Raw genomic sequence first — 24,611 nt, forward strand, 5'->3', positions numbered from 1 at the left:
TACTTGTTTGCTGTTGTTGTAATGTACAATGGAATGTATGATTTAAGGACGGCATGACTGTGTTTCACAAAAAAAAAGAAAAATAAAAGTATACATAAAAATATATAAATAATAAAATGTATGATTATGACCAATTTAACGGTAGAAATTTGACTAAAGCTTTTCTGTTTTTCTGCATGTGCACTTATGCAGTTTCTTCTTGCACAACAGGAACTTTTAATTGTCGTTAGTCTCTGAATTTGTCCAGGTTTGAGATATGTTGTTGTGTTGCTGGTGTTTCATTATACAGAGTACACTGAATATACGCTGAATATTGTTGTTGTTTTTTTCTTACTGGAGCCTTTTAATGAGTATATGAGCTCAATATTGGATCAAAATCCATGCATCCCTTCATATGAGAGAGATCCTGATACAGTAAATACTGTGCATTAATATGACAATACAGCCCTTTGGGTAGCAGTGGATGTGATGGTGTTTGCAGGAGAAACAGTGTAGCTGTATTTAGCTAGGTGAGGGGGATATTATACACTGCCGGAAGGTGTCGTGTTGATTAGGTTGTTTTTCCATGAGTTTACTGGATGAATTGCAGGCAGGAAAGCTCTAGTCTTTGTTACGTGTGGGAGGCATGCTAGGCGGGGAATATCAGTTGAAAATTGGCTGGCGGCATCTGGCTGTAACCTGTCATATGAGCTCTCTCTAAGTTGGTCTTTTGTGAGAAAATAGCTGTTGCCAGCATGCAGAGGTAGTGATTTAGCTGGCCGATAAGCTCTGTAATGGCAGGGTAGAATAATTCTCATTGAAGTAGGTGGGTGATTCCAGCCTCCTGCTCCAGCCCTGCTGGGACGGCTTTCACGCCTGTCGCAGAGAGGTGAGAAGCGTTCTCTTTGAAACAGACCCCTTTGATATATTTACACAAACGCGTTTTTCTCACTGTAATTGTGTGTTTGAACTTGGAAGGGAAAGTGCGTCAGGTGCCGCTGGGATATTGAATAACTTAAAGCAGTTTCTTGGACGTACTCCAGTTAGGATTCAGTAATGCATTAAGGGTCCTTGAATTGTATTCTAAAATGGTTATTAATGCATGCATGTCACACTAATGCAAATGAAAACTGCCATTTACTCAATTACTTCGATCTTCGTGCTGTTCCAAACCTGCTTGACTTTGTCTTTCTCAGACCACAAAGGGAAATGTTAGGCTGGATAGTCACACTTTTCATTTCCAAACAATTAAAAGTGAATAGCAACCAAACAAAAGCACCATAAAGCATAAAAAAATGACATTACATTACAGTCACTATTTCCCTCCACCTTAACTCCCAAATCTCATTTGTATACTTTCTACTAAACCAGTGTTTCTCAACTGGTGAGGCACACCCCAAAAGTGTGTGTGTTAGTGGCAAGGCCTCTTTTGAGTGGGTTTCTAAAAAAAATTTAAAAAATCTGATGTGATACTTTTATTTTGAAAAACGTGCGTGAAAACCGTTGACTCTTTTGTCAGATGCAGTTTAAGTAAAATGTACCTGAGAAAAAATCAGTATCTTCTGTCAGATGAAATGTTGTCAGTCTGTGTGTTAGTGGCATTATTCCAACATTATTTTCGTTACTAACTTATTAAAGGCACACTATGCACTCTCTGGTTTTTTTGTAAAACAGTGACCTCTAGAGCCGCTGTGGTGTACTTGCACTGTCGTAAATAACCGTTATTCCCCTGTTACTGCATATCTACTGAACTACTGTCAAGTGCTAGACTGCTTTTTAATAATAAAGTTGCCTATCGCGTTTGCTGGCTTATAGCGTTTTTACATGATTTCTGCAAAATCAGAAGTAAATAGCCTATAGTGTATAGGCTACTGTATAATTTCATTCATGTTTTTTGATTGTAATGTTAAAATTACAAAATGTCAGATGACATCAATCAAGTTAAATGTACGTCGCATTATTTCATAACATTGGACGTTATGATTTAGACATGATTACAATTTATCATAATAGCAAATTGTGTTCAATTATTTACAACCTCTAGGCTTATATATGTCCTAATAATTATGTGAGATATTGACTATGTCCTCATGGTAATCGCAAGAATCAACATCAACAGCGTCAAGATTTGATTGATTCATAATCAACACAATTTGAAGTTACAGTCGGGAAGTGTACTGTTAGTCAGATAAACTTGATATAAGAGTAACTTACACACGTCATAAGAAATCTGAACCAGACACAGGACTAAAGATACGTGATAAATACACATCACAACACCTGAGTTCAGCTGGCAAACTAGCTCTTGTGGCAAGCTCGGCAATAAAACATAACGGAAAAAACAACAAGACTAAGAGAAACGACTGTTTTTAGGAAGTCTGCTTAAAGCTCTGGTAATCGAAAGCTATAGACATATGTGAGAATTATTGAACTGGTCTTTTTATCAACAACGGATGAATGAACAGCACCGTAAAAAATTACATACCACAAGCCAGTGCAGCAACATACAATATAGAAACAACTAGTATACAAATACAAACAAGTTTATAAATAAGAGATTTACTTACAAGTCCATCAACAAGATCGCCAGGTCAGCATCGCAGTTACAATCCAGTGCAGCTTTTAAGCTCGCGCCAACGAGTGAAAGCCCGACCGAGTGGACTCTTGTCCGGTTTCTAGCACGGTCCGATTCTCTTTCCCTGTTTCGAAAGTAGCTTCATACAGTATGATGTTGTTGATGCGTGTGACGTCGTTGCCGTAAACCATTTCGTGATTCTCACGCGCTGTGTCAGGGGCGCCACTCTCAAACTTGCATGGCTGGTTTTTCCGGCGGCGTCCCCCCCAAGCTTTCCTACCAGGATGATTCGCCCTACTATGACTTTGTTAACCACCAAAACGACTTTGAAGCTGTTATATTAAGGTACAGATCTTGCATAGAGTGCCTTTAAATAAAGTCTCACCTCACCTCTCACCTCAGAAAAAAACAAAAAACTTTACAGAACTGTTAGACTTTATAGTGTGTTCGTAGCACGTGCTCTTTATTTCCGTGTGCAGTTTGTGTGTGTGTCACCCATTTTTGACTAATATATATATTAGTATGGTTCAAATTTCGAAAAAGTTGAGTCGCTGCTTAATTGCCATAGGAAATTTTGGGTCCCATGGCCAAACCAGTTGAGAAGCACTGCTCTTAACAACTCCTTTTTTGTTTCGTTTATTTTGTTTCACAGAATAAATTAATTCATACGGGTTTGGAATGACATGAGGGCAAGTAAATGATTTTTTGTTGAACTATCCCTAAAGTGCAATCTGTGGTAAATAAGACTGAGGAGCGTGTGTTGTAGTGTTCTTCATGAGCTTGTGTGCCCCTTTACATTCCCCCAGCAATAAAGGCGTTGGAGACAGCTGAGCAGTCTTCATAGTCATTACTGGCTGATCGATTTAGAGAGGAAAGAGCCAAGACAGACGTCTGCCTCTCTGCACCAGACTCTGCACGGAGAGAGAGAGAGAGATTCTGGACTCTTGACACCACCCTCTCTGTTCAAATAGCCGTAGCAGGGTTTTTTTTTACTCATCTACTGTCTGTGTAGTAGATTTAGAGAAGAAAGAGGGGTATTGTTCCATGTATGAACTCGTCTTAGGGGAAAGAGAATATTTTATAAGGTCCCTTGCAGAATCTGTTAGATGGCAAAGGAAGACTAGAGGTGCAGCACCACTGAAACAGTTCCTGGCTTTTGTTCTTGTTCTGCCGGCGTGTGATTCAGTTTTTATTTATTTATTTATTTATTTTAGAGAATATTTTTTTTCCTACTTGTTCTCTATGTGCAGCTCTGAGTCATTCTATAAAACAGGCACATTTTTCATTTTGGAATAGTGATTTTTAAAGTACATTGTATGATTTTAAATATTCTTTCAGACAAAGAACGTCTTCAACTGCTAATAATTGCATTTTGAGATATTGAGATATTCTGAGTTGTGACATTGGGAATGTGATGAGGTGAAACCTTTTAAATGAAAAAAAAAAACAACTTCTCCCTGCATATCCTCCTTATAATATTTAATACAATACATTTGTAATTCATCTCTTAACAAATATGCTTAGATTTATAAAAACACTTCATTGCAGTTGTTTGTGTTTAGTGCACTTGATCAGATGTTGTGGACACAAATGGTACTCATGTCATGGAATGACTCAGCTAGTAGTGAATATCTATCTAAATAGTGTCAGTTGGAAAGTATGAGGACCGATTATATGAAGAGCACTTAAATGCAGTGTTTCAATCGGATGAGAGGCATGTCGAATCGGTTAGACTAGAATCTGGCTCCGTGCCAGCTGCTGCCATCCCGAAACTGACTCCATCACCATGGTGAGAGGCTCGTTTTGTTAGCCCTCTCAGGAGTAAAGTGCTGCCAGGACACATCACAGGCATGATTCACCAACCTCAGCACTGATTCTCATCTCCCATTTCTCGCTCTTTCTCTCGCCGCCTTCGTAATCCTTCCTTCACGAGAGTGGAAGACAGGTCTTCTGTAGTAGGATCACTGCTTAATGTGCACTGCAGATGCAAAGCATATGATCCTATGAGAAGCACACTGACAAGCTATTATAGAGGATCCCAAGCATGCTTGTACCTGTACTGTGATTGTAGTGTCATCTAGTGGTAAAGAGATGAACTGATTAAGACACTTTTGCCACCATTATAACCATTGCTTATGCTGGGGGTTAGACATTTGAACAATCCCCCTTACCTTAAAAACATGGAAATTTGAACATACTTCATGATACTTCAAATTGTGCTACTCGTTAAGTACAAATGTGCATGTTATGAGGCTGATCACTTAGAAAAGTAATATGATTTACACCAAAGCTGGTGAAAAAATCCATAGATTTGGATTAAAGGAGGAACCAGATGACTTGGATCACCAAGAACACTCAAGCTACTTACACCATGGCATCCAATCTTGCATCATGGTGATGAGTTTTGCTCCTGCTAAATAGCAATCTTAAGATAAAATAAGGAAGATTGCTTTTAAGCTAAAAGGTGATTCGTCTCTCTGCCGAACATCTTTCCTGATCTCTCTTTCTCTTTGTTTGTCTCTTTTTCTCCAGCACTCCTGTCGTCCTGGTGCGAGGAGCTGGGACGGCTGCTTTTGTTACGACATCAGAAGAATCGTCAGAGTGAACCACAGGTCAAAGTGCCCTTGCAGCCGCCCATGAACTCTATGAAGCCATCGCTCTCGCATGGGTCAGTACCCAGACAAAACTCTGCTCTATAGATAACCCGATGCTCACTGATGCTGTTAAAAGCACTGTTAAAAACTCTCAGTAGTCTCACCCCTTCTGCTTTCCTAGAATTTCCTCTTGAAATGAAGTCCTAGTGCACTCATCCAGCAAAGAATTGTTGTTGGGTTTTTTTTATGTGACATGTGATCTTGAAGACTAAGCTTTTCCAAGAAGCCATTGGCCAAGCTTTCAATAACACCACAAATCTGTGCTGATGAAATTTGTTATCGTAAAAAATCCCAAACAACGACAGATAAAACATAACGTAACTTTACTCTCTAGGTACGTCAGCTAGAGTTTGATCGATTGCCAGAAAAGAAAAAAACGTTACCGTGCTGGAGAGGGTGTGAGGCTGAGGAAATTCACTAGCTAAGTGATGTTTTATAGAACATTTTGTGCTCTAGGGCTGGTGATTGGCCCCTCTCGCAAACATTACAGCTTGATTTTCATGGAAAAACAAATGTTCTGTAGTCAGGAGGGAGCATTTTCTCTATCAGGCTGTGTCGGAGTCAACTCTTTCTCAATACGTCTTTGATGCCACTGATCTCACATTTCTGTTTGAACACTGTTTTGTAGTGATGGGTCCTTTCCATATGACAGCGTTCCCTGGCAACAAAACACTAACCAGGCCCCGGGCTCGCTGTCTGTGGTTACAACGGTGTGGGGAGTTACCAATACGTCACAAAGTCAGGTGAGTCACACTCACACATATAGTCTCACTGCATGAAAACAGTAACAGTGATAGCGATAACATTGATCTTTTAACCGATGTTGCTTTTGATCTAGGTATTGGGTAACCCCATGGCCAATACCAACAATCCCATGAACCCTGGAGGCAACGCACTAGGGTCGGGTATGTCAGCCAACAACCCAGGGATCAACTCACCTCAGTTCCCGGGCCAACAACAACAGTTTTCAGCCAAAGCGGGATCCAACCAGGCCTACATGCAGCAAAGCATGTATGGTCGTCCAGGGCACCCGGGAGGAGGCGGCTTTGGTGCAAGGTAGTGTTTCAAGATGTTTTCAAGCATTAGAGAGTTCCAGACAGGATGATGGGAAGTTGTTTGACAGAGTTGCTTTGCATCACTCTGGGAGATTCAATAAGCTATAGAAGTCTCCCATTAGTGATACTTGACACATGGTTTTTAAGCCAAGCCAACACTCAGTTCAAGGATGTTTTTCTCGAAAAGGGATGATATCACCTTCTTGCTGTGCCAAGTGCAAATCCAGGAAAGATATATGTGGCGTTCCAACAGTTTCGTTCTAATAAAAAGACATTTCTGTCAGTTGTGATATAGACGTTTATGTGCTGTCTATTCCTTCTATTCAGTTACCCGGGCGGGCCGAATGCGGCAGGTGGTATTGGCATGCCTCCTCATACACGACCCCCGTCGGATTTCACCCAACCTGCTGCTGCCGCCGCCGCTGCTGCTGTCGCTGCCGCTGCCGCCACAGCAACAGCCACTGCCACAGCAACCGTAGCTGCCCTGCAAGAGACCAACAAAGACATGAACCAGTACAACCAGGTTGGTCTTTCTCTGGTTTTGGCTCCTTACCCTACCCTGGATTTTTAACGAGCCCACTTACTCATCTGAAATTCTGCTGGCCTTCTCCACAGGTCTGCTCCTCTTTTCAGATGGGGCCAACGCAAGGGTACAACAGTCAGTTCATGAACCAGCCAGGGCCCCGCGGCCCCCCGTCCATGGCAGGAGGCATGAACCCAGCTGGTATGGGAGGTGGCATGAATAGCTCCAACATGAGCGGCCCGCCTATGGGAATGAACCAGCCCAGAGGCCCAGGGATGGTACCCTTCGGTGGCCATGGGCAAAGGATGCCCCAACAGGGTTACCCTGGACCCAGACCTCAGTCTATGCCCATGCAGGGCACTAAGAGGCCCTATCCAGGAGAGGCAAGGCATTATTAGTTCAAATCGACTTTTAGGAGACATATTGTATTTGCTATTTGTGTTGAACTTGTTTTTTTTTTTTTTTTCACAGCCTAATTATGGAGGCCAGCAGTTTGGACCCAATGGCCAGTTTCCCAACCAGCAAGGGCAGTACCCTAACCCAAACGCTTCTAGACCTCTTGCGTCACCCAATTACCCTGGGCAGAGGATGCCAGGACAACAGAGCTCTGGCCAGTACCCCCCAACAGGGGTAGCCATGGGTCAATACTATACTAAGGTAAATTCATATTGGTTGGATTTTACAGTCGTAGTAGACACAATTTTCTTGAGGAAATAGTTAAATTCAGCTGATTTTTTTGAAAAGGCCACACTCAATTTAAATTTGCAGTGAAAGAAAGTAGTGACAGCACTTTCATCCATATTGTGATGTACATCTGAGAGTAATGGATTATTGAAAAGAAAGAATGTAGTGCGGGAAATTGGTTCTGTGCATCCAGTTGTTGATTTGATTTTGAAATGTGGGCATTACACTCAAAAGTGATTATGAGTTTGCATTCGATTGTAAGAAAGTTTAACTGGAGTAAATGATTGGAGAAGTCCAGCATACGTCTGTCGTTTTGGTTAAAAATTATGAGGTCAATTTTTTTTTTTTTTTTTTACAAATTTTCTTCTATAAAATGCATTTACAAAATAGATATGGGTGAATGTATTTCATCCTGACATTCAGAGTTATTTTCGAAGATATACTTTAAAAATGTTAAATTAAGGATTAAATGTTGATATCTTTTATTCGATTTTTGTCTGGATTTTGAGCTGAAAATTATCATTGAAACTGTCATGGAAAACAGTTTGAGTACTATTGTTTGCCTTGCCTCACTGTTCAGATTTATTTTTGCTAATTAAGAGAAAAAAAATATAACATTAATAGCTGTTATTTTGCTTTTAATACTCTATGCTTTCCTATTTCAGCAAGAACCGTTTAATGGTCAGAACACCAATTTCTCTGGAGGTGGTTATGGGTATAATCAAGGAAATGGGGTAGGTGGTAAAACTAAACTATTGTGTGTTTTCTGTGTTTACATACACAATCATGTGAAATCAATCATCTTCCATTTGTACTATGTACAGTACAGATCTATATTTAGCGATTGTATTCAGTAATCATATGTCTCTTTGGCTAAAGCCTCCTCGGCAGGTGGTGAACTATCCACACTCACCGGTTCCTGGGAACCCCACGCCACCCATGACTCCAGGAAGTAGTATCCCTCCATACTTGTCGCCTAATCAGGATGTCAAGCCCCCGTTTCCTCCAGACATGAAGCCAAGCTTGACGTCTCTTCCACCGCCTCCAAGTGAGTCTCGCAAGGAAACCACACACACAACCGTTATATTGCATTGATCTCCGCTCTGTCTGTATTACAAGCTCAGTCAGTCTATCAGAATAAACCCCTGAGAACCCTTTGATCCGCCACCTGCAGCTGAGGAGAGGAAAAGTCCCGTTGCACATTTGTCTGAGATTCATGCATTTTTCACATCCACTCAGAGCTCATTCATAATAAATGTGCTTTGGTGAGAAAGGGTGAATCTAGGTGAAGAGAGAGCCAAACTTGAAAGCATTGATACTCTAGTCTACATGGAAAGACTATGAATCCATCTAATCTCAATATTTGTTCCCATAGCCAACCCTAACGAGGAACTCCGCCTGACGTTCCCCGTGAGGGACGGAGTGGTCCTGGAGCCCTTCAGATTAGAGCACAACCTGGCCGTCAGTAACCACGTCTTCCATCTGCGCCCCTCCGTCCACCAAACGCTCATGTGGAGGTACGTGATGTGTGCATGTTACTGCCATAAAACGTGCTGGCTCTTACCAGACAATCTTCAATTTTTAAGCATATTTCTGTCTCCCTCATTTCACCCAAATGTTGTTCCAAACCCATATGATTTTTCTTTCTGCGTGAAACACAAAATAAGTAGTTTATCAGATTGTTCACACTGCTCTTTTCTTTACAATACAGACAAAGCTATCGTATAACTTCAGAACATCTAATGCTGATTAACCCTAAAACCGTATTCTGGACAAATGTGGGCAAAATAGTTTTGATTTATTTTTAAAAACACTTCCCTTGATCTGAGCGGTACAAGACTTGGCTACTTTTCCTAAGTTTGCCTCCTGAACACACACAATTTTTTTTGACTCAATTTTACAATGTTAAGTGGGTGGGGAAAAAAAAAAAACTCCTTAATCTTGTATTTGGGTCAAAAATGGGCACCCATATAAATGAATGGGAAAAAACTGCAATTTAGAGCATTCTAAAATAAGCCAAAACAAGACACCAAGTGACAGCAAAGTCACTTCATCTTTAGGTTTTAGCTCCAAGAACTTATTGGAATGATATTTTAATGTAGTGAAAAAAATGTAAAAAATAAAACGACATAGTAATATATTTACATAGAAATAATTTATATAGAAAATATGGTACTTTTTGAAGTAAATAAATTAAAAAATACCCCCAAAATAAAAAGAAAACACCATAAATGGATAGACTTTATCGAAGACAGTGATATAACATTTATAATAAACAAAAATTAGGATTACACCTGGGTCCTCTGTGCCCACATTTGTCCACAATTACAGGTTTGAGGGCTACAAGTTTGGGGTTGGAAATATGTTTTCACTGTTTTTGAAAAGTCCCATGCTTACCAAGGCTGCATTTATTGGATCACAAATACAGTAAAAACTTAAAATATCATTATAATTTCAATATAATTTAAAATATATTTTATTAATGTGATGCAAAGCTGAATTTTCAGCAATTTTTTGTTCTTTCCGAAATCATTCATATATGCTGATGTGATGCTCGAGAAACATTTCTTATCAATGTTGCAAGCCCTTGTACTGTGTAATATTTTTGTGTAAACTATTATATTAAACTATAATTTTATATATATATATATATATATATATATATATATATTCAAAATTAATATAGCATTTGAGTCATGTGGTCGACTTGTGAAGTTCTTAATTGGTGTGTTTTTTTTTTTGTTTTTGTTTTTTGGAGTTTGACAGCTTGTGGTCACCATTCTGTTTCATTAAATGGAATATAGTAGCATTGGAACGTCATGAGGAAATTTTGGGTGAACTATTCCATTAACAGTAGAACCTTCTCTACATGTCCTTCAGATCTGATCTGGAGCTGCAGTTTAAGTGCTATCATCACGAGGACCGACAAATGAACACCAATTGGCCCGCATCCGTCCAAGTCAGCGTCAATGCCACCCCCCTCACTATTGAGAGGGGCGACAATAAGACATCACACAAACCCCTGCATCTAAAACACGTGTGTCAACCAGGAAGAAACACCATACAGATTACGGTCACAGCCTGCTGTTGTGTGAGTATTCCTCCGCTGCCCTTCAATAATGTAGCGTCTGTCATTTAACGGCCATGTCGGAGTGCTGTTGTACAGCATGTGATACGAAATCAGATAACACTGATTTGAAGCAGCTTCTGTTCTCTGCGTTCCCGCTACATTTGCTGGTATCAGTTTTATGCTTCCCTGTTGAATGGAACAGATAGTGTATCATGTGAAGGATGTTGTGAGGTAAAGATGCTTGCTATCGGGTTGTTACATGTTCGGGGTCTTGTTGCAGTCGCACTTGTTCGTGCTGCAGCTGGTCCACAGGCCGTCGGTGAGATCGGTCCTGCAGGGACTCCTGAAGAAGAGGCTCCTTCCTGCCGAACACTGCATTACCAAAAGTAAGTAGATGCTTCATTCTTTGGAATCCGCTGATGTCTGTCACTCTGTATTATCATCTTCAGCAGTCCCTAATCTTTGCAATGTCTCTTGTCTGTTTTCCTGCAGTTAAAAGAAACTTCAGTAGTGTAGCAGCGTCCTCTGGGAATGCCACACTAAATGGAGAGGATGGAGTAGAGCAGACAGCCATCAAAGTGTCCCTCAAGTGTCCAATCACATTCCGAAGGATCCAGCTCCCTGCTAGGGGACATGACTGTAAACATGTGCAGGTAGTGTATCTCTTCATGTCTTGTTTTTGTCAATAAAACGACATTGAGAAATCTAAAGATACATTTCCTGTATTCAAATGATTCTGGCATCTCGGGTTTTTGGTATCCGCTATTTAGACGAAACAGTGTTTTGCTTATGTTTGGAAAGGCTGCAGTGTTGCCATTGCATTGTAAGTGTTTTGGGACTTTTAGTTTAAGTTTGGCTCATAAAGCCATCAAGTTTGAAAGCGGATTTATTAAACTGAGCAGGTGCATGTTGTGATATTTTGGTATTATTTTCAGCTTAAAGCATTTGGATGTATTTAGGTTTATTGCTGGCTTGTTCTTGTCCACCGGTTTTAATTGCAAGATCTGGCAACACTTTAAAAAAAAAATTTGTCGAATACCATCCACATTGAAATTAAATAGATTAGATTTCTCAGAGGACCACTGAGTTTGCTGAAAAACAGTAGATAGCTTTTACTAAAGTTGTGTGAGAAAAAACAGACATGACAAATTCAGATTGGATTACATCAGAATCCCCAAATACACTTGTGAAACACATATTTTTCCAACATTCACCTTGAAAACTAGTCCCATCTGAATAGGGCTATTGGAACAAATTTGCCTTACGCCTGCCTGTGAACTACGTCTACTTTGACCTGCCCTCAAACACTGTTAGGCCTGAAAGAGTTTGGCTTGTGTTGTCATATCAAGAGCTGTTTTCTGCAAATTCACTTTGCATGCACATAAAAACGATGAAGTCTCGCACTGGAAATCATACTGAAATGAATGATATTAAAATGTATTTTGACCTTGGATGCATGCAGACCTAGTGTGTAAGACCTAGACTGGGAATTAGAAACCTTTAAAATAGCATAATAGGGGCACTTTAAGTTGTTTTTTAAGTTCAATAATTTAACACATTCACATGGTTCTTTGATGTCAGTTAATGGTCACATGACATGCAGTTAAACAAATATTGTTTTTTTAGTAATAGTTGGATTTTTATTTGTTTTCATATACAATATATCTATATGTTTTTATTCATTTATTATGAATTGATTCAAAGATTGTCAAAGATTCAAAGATATTTAATGAAATTTACAATTGCCAGTACTACAATTGAGTAGGTCAAATAAAAGGACAATTATATTTTTAATACCTTGTGTTGTTTTCCTTCTCAGGTAAATTGTTTCTTGTTTAAAGGATGTTTAGGCATTTTTACTGCAAACTGGTTAGAATTCTGACAATGACTTTTACAAATTCTTCCTTCCATATTTGTGCAAATAAATGTGTTGGGATTTCCCACATTATCAATGCAAAACTAATGGAAATTTTCTGAAATCAAGTGAAACACCCATAGTGTACCCCTAAATAAAATTCTAGCTTTATGTATGTGTAACTGTTATTTTACATTGATTGAATTTATTTTCCGTTGCAGTGCTTTGACTTAGAGTCATATCTGCAGCTGAACTGTGAGAGAGGAACGTGGAGATGTCCTGTATGCAAGTACGTGGCAAATCACTACAATAATTGTTTTAGGCAGCCAAATAAATGTGATGCGCTGATATTCCTGGCTGCATTTTTTTATATGTTTCTGTCTGTCTCCAGTAAAACAGCATTATTGGAAGGGCTAGAAGTGGATCAGTACATGTGGGGAATTCTCAATGCGATTCAAAAGTAAGTTTATTAGTCACACAACTTTGTCCGCAAAAAGTCCTATTAAATGCACTTGAGTTACGATTGTTAAATTATAAACATCCTGTTATTCAGTCACGAATGTTCTTCCATTCTTGCAGTTCGGAGTTTGAAGAGGTCACCATCGACCCTACGTGTAGTTGGAGGCCGGTGGCCATAAAGTCAGACATTCATATAAAGGAGGACCCAGATGGGCCTCTGGCCAAGCGTTTTAAAACCATGAGTCCCAGTCAAATGATTATGCCTAATGTGATGGATATGATCGCCCAGCTGGGTCCCGGCCCTTCACCCTACACCCCCCTACACCCTCAGCATGGAGGAAACAATGGCGAATATGGGGGGCAAGGTAGAGGTCAGCATCCGATTAAAACTCTCTGCTCTTTCCACTCTGTCCATCTCATTAATAGTCCTTAGTGATTTACAAGCTTCATTGTTTAGGTACGCTTCATTTTTTTCCTTCAGTCGAAACAGTCAGAAGAGCTTACGCCTGCGAGCTTTTAACAGGCTGATTTGCCGTCCAAGCTGTCTAAATATTTCGAACTCTTTGTGCTTCTGAGGTCATCGCTCCTTATTGCTGTTTCTCTGTTTTGTGCATCAGGCAATAGTTACCAGGGCCATGGAAACTTTGACTTCTCCCACAGTAACTCTGGTGGCGGAGCTCCCATGAATGACTTCATGCATGGACCCCAGCTCTCACATCCACCAGACGTGCCCAGCAGCCTCATGGCCCCTGACAAGCCTCTCACCCACGGCATGCCCGACTCGGTAAATCACTTCAAGCAACAAGAACTGATGTTTGAGACATGGTTTTTAAACCGGGGACAAAGGTTAAAGACTCCCGCACAGTCTCTTAAAGGTCACACATCCAACGATACTAGAGTAAAAATGACGATTTAAAAAATTAGTGCTTGATGCCTTAATTAAAAGGAGTAGAAGGATCAGGAATGGGCACCTTTTTATTTTGAAGAATGTTTGTAAACAAACAGTTGTGGGGCACCATTGACTTCCATAATACACATATTTCCATGCCATTGAAATTCAATGTTGCCCCACAACTGTTTGGTTACCCATGTTCTTCAAAATATCGTCTTTGGTGTTCAGCAGAACAAAAAAAAATGTATACAGATTTGGAACAACTTGAGGGTGGATAAATGATGAACTGTCCCTTTAACATGAGGCAAGTCCCACATTCGAACCATAAATAGTGCAAACTGTCTTTAGCACAAACTCTTTAGTTCAAACTCGAAGGAAAAAAGCCTCCAAAATATATAAATTAACCATTTTCTTAATTTATTTAATATATACTTTGGTTTGCAGTCAAACACAGTATTTCAAAGTCTGCACCATCATTTGATAGTGTGTGTGAACTGCAAGCAGCACATGCATACTAATAAAGTTCTATCTAGTATCTACGTAATTTCTCACCAAAACTTATGAGGGATGATAATCTCTTTAAATAGTTTAGCTTTACCAAAGATCTTTTGATTGAAAGTTTAATTGAAGGTGTATGTGCTCTGGAATCATCTGCATGGCACTTGTCTTGCTCTTGATCTGTCTATGTCCACCGCTCAAGCTCTCTCAGTCTCATCGCTTCTCTTTCCTCCCTCTGCAGATGCCCCATCCTGTGAGCGCTGATCAATCCCATGCTTCCATGCAGCCAGGCATGCATGCGTCCCCCCACCCCAACAGCCAATCAGCTCAGCCATTGCATCACAGCGGCCCCCCATCCTCCCAGCCCCCGCGTCAGCCCCCGCCCCCACAGCAACCAGGCCAAAACAGTCACCCACATGCCGACATGACCTTCAACCCTGCCTCTGATGGGCAGGCAGGTGGCCAGGGACCTGCAGACATGCCCGAGCCTTCTCTGGATGTGAGTATACGCACCAGCGGTTGTTTATTTAATGCTTCTTTAATTTCTGCTACTAACATTACTCGCATAATCATGTTATCATCATGCTTTTCTTATGGACTAAAGCTCTGAGCGTTCCAATAAGATCTGATTGAAGGAATATTCAGATTCAGATTATAAGTTAAAGGTAGCGTAGTCAATTTTCGGAGAGGCTAGCAATAGCGAGCTAGCTTTGAAAGCATAAGATCCCACCCTCCCTTCAGAGCATCTCCGAAGCCACGCCTCCTCCAAAACACATAAACGCGTACAGCAGAGAGCAAACAAAAGCGTCACGAGAGATGGCGTTAAACTACATCATGTCTCAAAGCACATAACGTTACAATAATAATAATAAACAACCAACTTAAAGAGCCCTGACCTGTACCACCTGACTGCAGCAGATTCATTTTGCCGTCGAAAGTGCTGTTATTGAAATGCTTTGCTTTGAGTATAACGTCACAGGTTTCCATCTCTTCCAAATGACAGTAGTTATGGCGTGAACGCAGCAAAAGCACTTTATTTTGGTTCTACTTGGACTTTAAAAGGTGGCTGCTGTTTCGGTTGTGGTGCTCGGTGACTGACGTCGCATTAAACGTGCTGATGACGCATGATGTCTGGGCGAGGAGGGTGCACAGACTGAATGCAATCATTAGACAAACATTTTATGTTCCTATTCCTTCCATAGACACGACTAAATATACCTTTAAATGCATTTAGACCACCTAACTTAGCAATTGAGACTTTCAACCAGCTTAACAAAAAAAAATGTTTCTGGAAGAAATCACCTACCCTGCCTTTAAGCTCAATCTACAGCATTTTGAGGCATTATGTTGATTACGGTTTAAGAGTATAGCTACGTAACATAAAAATGTGCATTAATATGATTTAAATTGAGTGTGAAAATCACTTAATAATCTAATTTACAACTTTTTTGTTTTGACAACCTAATTCCATAAACCGCAAAATGGTATAAACGATTGAAACAGCTTTAGAGCTCAAATAATACACGACTTTTAACAGATATAATTTGTCTTAGCTTATTTCTGCATGTAAATCCTGACCTATTCACTTTCATTCTGAATGCCTCACTACAACCTTGGTTTTAACCTTTTTTTTTTTTTTTTTTTTAACTTGTATTGGACCCAGTATGTTTCTTTGAGATTGTTGCAAGATTGTAACGTAAATGTCTCCCTTCGCAGCTCCTGCCAGAACTGGCAAACCCAGACGAGCTGCTGTCATACTTAGACCCTCCTGACCTCCCTAGCAGCAGCAATGACGATCTGCTTTCCCTCTTTGAGAACAACTGACTTCCTTCAGTCGGCCTTTTGCAGAGGGCCTAATTTGTTTGGCTGTCAGGAATCGAGAGGCACCTGAAGACTGACTCTGTACTTTACAAACAGGAAACAGCCATCCTTTTGCCTCTTCCTCGTGTAAATATATCTCACTCTTTTACAAGCAACCTTTTCCACACATATAAGGCAGCCATGTTGGTTGGCACTAAAGTGATATCTTTCAATACTAATGGAAATACATGTGCAGCTATAATCAGTTCATATGAATATGTCACACAGAACTATGTGTGTGCTCACTAGGAAAGTATTGTAGCATTTTTAATTCAGATTGTTTTCCTTTTGTGAAAAGAAGACCTGAATAGAAAAAAAAACTAAAAATATATATATAGATATATATATATATTTCTTCCTGTACCGGCCTCTGTGTGTCCGCAATCTCTTGAAGGTTTGTTCTTCCAAGCTACGTATACCACCACGGCTTCCCAAATCCCCATCAGCTGGATGTCCACACTATTTTTTTGTTTGGTCCATCGCCCTTGAAAAAGCACAAGAGAATGCGTCAAACCGCACCTGGAAGCCTGTAAAGGAGACAACAAAAGGGAAGAAAGCTTATCTCGCAATCACCAGAATGATCTAACCCTCCCATCCCAGAGACTAACGATGGGAATTTTGCAAAAGTCCTCCAAACTCTCACGCCACAGGACACAAGAATGTGTCCTGTTCTGGTACACCGCGCAGCTTTGCACCTCATTTTGTAATGTGATTCATATGTCCAGCACCTTCAGACATATGCATCATGTTGTAAACAAATGCTTGAGGGCATCACGGCATGCATTCTTTTCCTGCTCGAGACATTTCAGCACTGTACCATATCATTGTGCATCTTCCGACAGACTGTTCCTCCTCCCGCAATGTCCTGTGGATTTTCCACTCTAGCGGTCACAGTGCAAGAAGAAAGCAATTCACATTTCAAAGGGTAGTCAGTCTTGTGTCATCTGTCTTCTCTGTGAGTTCTCTTCATGCACGAGGCTTGGTCGTCGTAGGCCCTTGATGTTTGTACCCCCTTTTCTGAGAAACCTCATACAACGTTGAAACATTCACTGTTGCCAATCGCCCCTTATTTTAGTGATTTTTGTTTTCTTTCTGTTCTGTTTTTATTCAGCCTTTTATTCATGAACTGTCTTGTTAAAGTTTTGTTTTATAATGCACAATATATTGTTCATATAATTTGTGTTTCTGTTGTTACAATTGTACAAAATATGTACATTTATCACAAGATGTCCATGGAAAACCAAAGTTATGCACCCTGATTTGAAAAGGTGGCCCATTTTCAAATTGTTACCCATAGAATTTGATCTAATTTGTCAAACTTTTATCATTTTGTTTACATGTAAAATCATAGTTATTATACAACAAACAATGAAGAAAGTGTTTTTAGAATATGTTCTATATTTATAGATTTTACTTTTTAAATTCAATTATATAATTAAGCTATACATTATCTCAATACCCATAAATGCATTAGCCAGTGCATATAATTATTACAGCGACTGTACATTTCAGTAAAACTTTTGTAACAGCAGCTCAGTGAAGGCTAACATTGTCCATGTATACAAGATGGATTTTTTTAATGTTTTTTTTTTGTTTGTTTGTTTGTTTTTAAATTAAAACAGCCCACTCAAATAATTGTCAGTATTTATGATATTTGTAATAATGACATTGCCATGATACTGATGTTACTCAAAGACTGTTGAAGAAGGCTGACATCTAAATACTGTTTGGGATGTGTTTTTGTTGTTGAAACATCACCATTTGAAACATGTTTCCATTTTAAGTTATTTTTTTATGAATTGCAATATTAGTTTTTAGAGGTTTTTTTTTTTTGTCTGTTCTTCTTGGTGTAGAATTATGTAAAAAACAAAAAACAAAAGAAAAAGATGAAAAAAAAGCTGTTTGTCGTTGACAATTGAAATACTTAGAACTCCAACAGGAAAAGTGGGTTCAAGTTCTATAGCGTTTGTCTGTAGTTCACTTGTATATCCTTTTTCAAAGATGCACTGCCACATATTCGTTCCCACTTTGTAGACATAAATAGGCATAAACTGAACTTTAAGACTCCTAAAGTTGTCGGCTCTGAGCTGTCACATGCTATCGATGTACAGTCGTCGAAGAGACAGTGGGTGCTGAGGCACGGACAGAAGGGGTTGAATGACTTAGACTGTGTTCAGTACTTGGCCACAGGTGAGGGTTCAGAGAGAGTCGAAGGAAAAAAAAGTGGGAAGGGGCACATTAGGGATGCATGTACATATGTAAATGATAAATAGAGACACGTTAACAGAAATGTATTCATTTTCCCCAGGGGAATGTGCATTGTGTATTTAGAATTTGTAAAGCTTGCATCCTCCCATCAGAATCTAAATTGGGTAAAATGAATCTGTGTTTGTTAGCGTCTGTGGAACCTCTAAGCATTTGTTCACTTTTTGTAAAATATTCATCCCACATGACTGAGGAATTTGGGGAGGGGATAAAAAGAGACACATTTGTTTTACATTTGTGTAATATTTAGCTTATGTGTATTGCTCCATTTCTTGTGTACTTATTAAGGTGCTAGAGAAGATGATGAAGAAAGTCCTGGGGAAATCATTTGGACAACAGGGAACGTGGGGTCCAGGAGCGGTTCCAAAAGATTGTAACCAAAATCCAGAGTTTGTAAAATTTTGATATCATGATCAGGAAAATTCTAAACAAAAATGAGGTACAATCTAAAGTGATTGGCACCAAATGTTGCAGTTGTCTTTGCTTGTACATTCTGTTGTACAATCATTTCATATTCTAAACTGGTCAGAGGAAAAAAAAACAACAAAAACTAATTGTGATTTTTAGTCTTGCAAAACTGTATGTAGTTAGATGCTGTGACATCCTAATATTTATCTAATAAATATGTATTCAGATGAAACAACCTTGTAGCGTTTTCTGATGTTTCATTTGGTGTGCATTATAGCTGTGAAAACCACAGGCTTTACAGTTACTGCAAGAAAACAACCACAAAGAGGCAAATGTTTCCCATGGATTAAAAGGCGTATTCAGTGACTCCAGGCTTTTAAAGCAGGTTCACTAGAAAAGTTTGTTCAGAGACAGATTGGATATTTTTAGGTCAAATCGTTCTTGTCTATCAGTCATATATTGGTCTATGGGGTCCACCTCAAAGAGCATGCACAGAGAAGTCCAAATTAAACATGATTCAATGATTTTAACCACAGCCACAAAGCGCCCGCGCCCTCAGATTACTTGGACGTGGCTGTGGTAACAAGAGGTAAAATCTATATAAAAACTTTTCGTTTTCTCACACAAAAAGCGATCGTTTCGTGTCTTAGGCCATCAATGTGTACTTACATTTACGAGTCATTGAATCATGTTTAATTTGGACTTCTCTGTGCATGCTCTTTGAGGTGGTGACCATAGACCACCATTATATGACTGATAGACACAAACGGTTTGACCTAAAAATATCAAAATTGAAACTACTGCGGAAACAAAGACACCTACTTGGATGCCCTTGGGGTAAGCTAAAACATATCAAAATTCATTTCAAAGTGAACTATCCCTTTAACAGGCTTTTAGAGAGCTTGGAAATCAGCGAGAACGATTTGTTCACGGAAAAAACAAGATTCGTTAACGAGCTGTGCAATCTCAAAGTCGAATCATGCGCTAAGTAAACTAAAAAGTTTAGCAGACGTTACAACCCTAGCTGAGCCAGCAATGGTTAATAGCTTTTCTCGTAACAAAGTCTGTGATTAGACTTGCGCGGAGAAAGTAACATAACAATGTGAATGTTTCCTCAAAGAACTCAAAAAGTAGGCTAATCGAATCAAAATGATATACTTCCTTCTGTTGACTCGTCAGACCACATGGTGTCGCTGTTGATTTTAACTTGACAATATTATGGCTCTCTTTGCTTTGACCATAGAAGAACATGTTATGGTCACATGACTGTGGCTAAACCGTGAACGCTGATTATTGCATCTATTCGTTGATGGGTTTACAACACCACAGCAAGAATGTTACAACTTAAAAATCGTTTGAAATATTGCTCTGTCGCAATCGCTGCTAACCGACTGGTTTCAGGGCCGAAGAAGAACCCTATGGTGTTTATGGACATTGCAGCTGACGGCGAGCCCATTGGAAGAATTATTATTGAGGCAAGTCATGATTTATTAAAGCTGAACAGTACCAATTATAGTTATTGGTCATGTTACATAAAAGCATGAAACGGAGACTGAGAAGTCGAAATGAATATAAAAGTTTATGGTGCAATAAAAAGAGTGAGGGAAAATGAAATGATTATGTTTTTATCGGCAGTTGTTTCTGTGGCACATTTTATAAATAATCGTGCACACTTTATTTTAAAGTGAAGAATAACTAGTACTTTAGGGTTAGGGTGTATTTTAGGATTAGTTGCATGAAATTATGCACGATTTACAAATAGATAAACTTTTGTTACGTGCAAGAGGGACAGTGTAAAATAAAGTGTCACCAATGATCTTATTATTAAACATATTAGCAATAATAAAAAGTGGTTGTTGTTGTTGTTGTTGTTGTTGTTGTAAATATTCTGAATGCCGGTTTGTTATTTGCAGCTATATGCTGACGCTGTACCCAAAACGGCTGGTAAGCAAACATGGGTTTTCAGAGTGATTTTAACTAAGTCATGAATATAGAATGTTTAGGGCCCATCAGAAAATACAAAAGAAAATGTACAATAAAAAAACAGAACGTTCAGTATAAACTATATACAATATATAATGTGCAATGATTATTAAAAAAATAAAAATTCCACAGTTTTATTAAATAGATCAGTTCTCATGGTTGTCTTTCAGCAAATTTCCGGGCCCTCTGTACAGGAGAGTATGGCTTTGGATACAAGGGTTCGGATTTCCACAGAATCATCCCTGAGTTCATGTGTCAGGTAACTATTAGTGCTACTGATCATTTAGCATTGCTTTGACTTGTTTATATATATCTTAAAATGTCATATCTCTCTGTGTTTTTTATTGGTTATGTTTTGATCCTAAGGATATCTAATTATTGATGTTTTGCTGACAGGGTGGAGATTTCACAAATCATAATGGCACCGGTGGAAAGTCTATTTATGGAAAGAAATTTAGCGATGAGAATTTCAAGCTGAAGCACACTGGACCAGGTGATGTCACTACTGTTTTGTCATAAAAATAGAGGGTTAAAGCTGATATTACAGCTTTTGACTACACATGCAGTCATAGAAAAATTTAGCATTTCTGTGTTGATTTTAGCAAAAAAAAAAATCAAATGTAAAATTTGTTTTCGGTAACAGGTCTGCGGTTACTATAGTCTCATAGTACATGGTAGCTGATTCCAGAATATTTAATAATGCATTGAAAACTTTATGACAGTCCAATTCTCTGGAGATCCAACGTCTTTTCAGCTAGACAATGGCATCCAATTCCTCTGGGATCTGATTCAGCACAATTTCATCATTATGAGCATGTGAAAATGTGCAAAAAAAAAAAAAAAAAAAACCCTGCATGTGCACATCTGTTTAAAGCCACAAGGTGGTGGTAAGGATCCCTCAGTTACAGAAACAGATTTTGTAATCTTCAAACAAATGACCTACTTTCTAAGCAGGTCAAAGCTAGCATATTGTAGTGCATATTTGGTGCCAGGGGGATCCTACACCAGCACACCGTCTTGATGGATTAATATGGGCAAATAGTGTTGGGTTGTGTAATACACGACTGGATGTAATTGTAGTAGAGAGCCGTAACTTACCCAACCCAGATGTTGTCTTTCATCCAGAACCCCCTGCTGCTTTTCAAACTCTTATTTTCTTATTCCTTGGTTTTTATTGTGGAACTGTTGATTGTTAGATTTTCCCTGAATCTCTATATCATTAAATTATTTAAAGTGACAAATTTGCTTATATAAAGCATGCAGTAGGTGGTCTGATTCTCTCTGTCTCGTGTACTGTACTGTAGGTGTTCTGTCTATGGCAAACTCTGGGCCCAACACAAATGGATCCCAGTTTTTCATCTGCACTGCAAAAACAGAATGGTATGCTGGTGGAGAGGTGATTTAATTATTACCCATCCCAAGTGTTTTCATTTTTTTTATGGGATTGATGTTCCTGGCGTTCTCTTTTAGGCTCGATGGCAAGCATGTTGTGTTCGGGCAGGTCAAAGATGGTATGGACACAGTCTCTCTTATGGAGTCCTATGGCTTACATGATGGAGGAACTGTAAAAAAGATTGTCGTTACAGACTGCGGAGAACTCAAGTAACCTGGGAAACATCTGTTCATTTTAATATGATCAAACTTTTTCATGACTGAAACTGCTTATGCATGTGTTTGGAAAAGAAATTATATATATTTGTTTTCTACATTTATGTTACCTACCTACTTATTGCCATTTTAATTTGTCAGTCTGTGGATTCATTGAGGTGTTTTATGCTTGCTAAGTAAGCAAAAGACTCAGTAAGTATGGTTATTACTTACCCCTAGACAAGAATTCTTGCTTATGGGTCAAATACTATGGGCCATGAGCAAATTTATACTGTTAAAGCTATTTTATAAAGGCTATATGGAGATTGTTTATCTTTTAAAATCTATGCCAGAGAAACCCCAAGAGGTATTTTAAGTAAATAAATGCACATGAAACTGGTTTTGACATATGGAATTTCTTCCAGGATATTTGCATCCTGTGCCCATTTTTTTTTTTTTTTAATGACTCAAGGCTGTTTTCCAGATGAGGGCCGACTACAACTGTAGCAGTATATCTAGTTGCGTGGCAAGCTTTTTAAATCTTCCCGAGAATGATCCCAAAACTTTTTTTAGACTCTATCCAGCGACAAGATTTCCTGTCCCCCTAAAGCAGGATATGACATCCTGTTTGGCAATGAAACATCTCCACCTTCAACGTTAAACTTTGAATCTTCTGAACATGTTAATACAAAAGAGACACTTGGGAATACAAGTTTGTCAGATGTATTCCATTATAACTGCAGCCAGCTGACATCCACATACCCTGAAATGAAAATGAGCAGTTCATTTTAGACGGTGTGTAGGTGTAGCTTATCACAGTAATGCCTTATGAAAGTAAATTATGAACCTTTGTGGAGAACAGTGCTCTCTCCTAAATGAAACCATATGGGGTCTGAACTCGCAACTGATTTGTTTGACTTCTCCGATTGCACTGTTGCTATAGAGACATTCTCATTCCCTTCTCTGTTTTAGTCTGCATTGTTGCAACAAACTTGATATAATTTGGGTCTCCACCCTCTAGTGAAGTTTAAGGGATTTGGAATGTGTAGACCAATTACTTAAAGTTGGCTTCAAGAGTAAAGCCAGCCCCATCGCCAAGTCCTAACCTTCACATACAGTGCTCATGTGTTTACAATCATCACAAGTAATTAGGTTGAGTGAAAAAAAAATAAAAAATACACATCTGTGTCTTCAAACCTGTGCTGTTGCAAAGACCAGGCAAACTCTAAACTTAAAGAAACGCCCCTCGATAAATGATTGTGTTGTCAGAATGACAGCTGTTCCCCCACGGTTTCAGACTTTGGTTTTCCATTACACAAGCACCATTCCCAAGGACCATATCTAAATAATTAATCAGTCCATACTGCCTTTGCCTGATTCAAAATGGACACAATTTCCCAACACCCAGAGATGGGCCAAAGAATAGGGCTGTACGTATATTTGCAGGGCTTAAAGTATTCTGGCACCGTGCGGCCGTGAGGAAAAAATTATTATTTTCGCATGCGATTCATTTTTGTCCAGCTTTAACGTGTTAAAATATTTAACGCAATTAACGGAGCATCTGTTCTTCCTGTCATTCTTTAGCTACGGTTATGACCATGCTCTTATTTATGGAAATGCTTAAAGGGATAGTTCACTTTGAAATTAATTTTTGATATGTTTTAGCTTACCTCAAGGGCATCCAAGATGTAAGTGTCTTTGTTTCCACAGTATTTTCAATTTTGATATTTTTCGGTCAAACCGTTGTTGTCTGTCTCAAGAAGATCAGAGAAACTTTTTTTTTTTGCACCGAAAAAGTCGAAGGGGTACCCCTGTCGGTTTTTTTCCTGTCAAAATTTTGAGTTTCTCTGATCTTCTTGAAACTCTGGATTCTGATAGAGGGCCATGAGACTTAGACCTGAGTGCAAAAATGGAGTCTCTAGACCCTCCCAGAGCTGAGATATGGACATCCCACATAGCATTTATGCCATTATAAAAACTAATGCAAAATGCCCGTGCAAAATAATTTTTTTTTGTGTGTGTTTTTAGCAATTGTTGGTTTGGTGCTTTTGCATTTGTGCAAAACAATTGCAATTGCATTTACTACAAATGATGGCTGTGAAAGAGACTGCATACGCTAAACAGCGTAGCTGACTTACAGATTCAGTTAACAAATGAATAAGAATGTTTATTTTTAAACCACAACTTCAATGTGTGCTTCTATTACAGATATATTTAGCGATATCTTTTGCATTTAATCCAAACAACTTCAAACTCGGCACTGC

The 24,611-nt window shown here is 39.0% G+C and overlaps 2 protein-coding genes across 11 annotated transcripts in view; both read left to right on the plus strand.

Annotated features, from left to right (window-relative positions):
* Positions 1-18,569, plus strand: part of zmiz1a (zinc finger, MIZ-type containing 1a) — a 194,416-nt gene extending 175,847 nt beyond the window's left edge. For all 10 annotated transcript variants that reach the window (XM_089117099.1, XM_089117098.1, XM_089117100.1 and 7 more), the window contains 18 exons: positions 5,087-5,222; positions 5,837-5,951; positions 6,047-6,264; positions 6,591-6,786; positions 6,879-7,169; positions 7,258-7,443; positions 8,136-8,204; positions 8,350-8,518; positions 8,846-8,987; positions 10,351-10,561; positions 10,821-10,926; positions 11,033-11,193; positions 12,617-12,684; positions 12,787-12,855; positions 12,975-13,225; positions 13,472-13,638; positions 14,486-14,743; positions 15,961-18,569. In XM_089117099.1, coding sequence (XP_088973225.1) covers positions 5,087-5,222; positions 5,837-5,951; positions 6,047-6,264; positions 6,591-6,786; positions 6,879-7,169; positions 7,258-7,443; positions 8,136-8,204; positions 8,350-8,518; positions 8,846-8,987; positions 10,351-10,561; positions 10,821-10,926; positions 11,033-11,193; positions 12,617-12,684; positions 12,787-12,855; positions 12,975-13,225; positions 13,472-13,638; positions 14,486-14,743; positions 15,961-16,068 — 2,921 coding nt within the window. In that variant the 3' untranslated portion in view covers positions 16,069-18,569. The remainder of the gene's footprint in view (positions 1-5,086; positions 5,223-5,836; positions 5,952-6,046; positions 6,265-6,590; positions 6,787-6,878; positions 7,170-7,257; positions 7,444-8,135; positions 8,205-8,349; positions 8,519-8,845; positions 8,988-10,350; positions 10,562-10,820; positions 10,927-11,032; positions 11,194-12,616; positions 12,685-12,786; positions 12,856-12,974; positions 13,226-13,471; positions 13,639-14,485; positions 14,744-15,960) is intronic.
* Positions 18,570-20,015: 1,446 nt separating this feature from the next.
* Positions 20,016-22,747, plus strand: ppifa (peptidylprolyl isomerase Fa). Its single transcript, XM_039671597.2, has 6 exons — positions 20,016-20,252; positions 20,691-20,721; positions 20,931-21,019; positions 21,157-21,253; positions 22,065-22,140; positions 22,231-22,747. The coding sequence occupies exons 1-6, from the start codon at positions 20,112-20,114 to the stop codon at positions 22,364-22,366; spliced, it is 570 nt and encodes a 189-aa protein (XP_039527531.2). The 5' UTR covers positions 20,016-20,111; the 3' UTR covers positions 22,367-22,747.
* Positions 22,748-24,611: the final 1,864 nt, after the last annotated feature.

Source organism: Pimephales promelas, chromosome 11 (genome assembly GCF_988280905.1).
Source record: "Pimephales promelas chromosome 11, fPimPro1.hap1.1, whole genome shotgun sequence".
Classification (NCBI taxonomy): domain Eukaryota; kingdom Metazoa; phylum Chordata; class Actinopteri; order Cypriniformes; family Leuciscidae; genus Pimephales; species Pimephales promelas.

Bases quoted from the DNA above. Each gene is read 5' to 3' on its own strand.
- ppifa (XM_039671597.2), top strand. From the start codon at position 20,112: ATGTTACAACTTAAAAATCGTTTGAAATATTGCTCTGTCGCAATCGCT. The intron at 20,253-20,690 runs GCAAGTCATGAT...TGTTATTTGCAG, and splicing joins TTGGAAGAATTATTATTGAG to CTATATGCTGACGCTGTACC. The intron at 21,020-21,156 runs GTAACTATTAGT...TTTTGCTGACAG, and splicing joins TCCCTGAGTTCATGTGTCAG to GGTGGAGATTTCACAAATCA.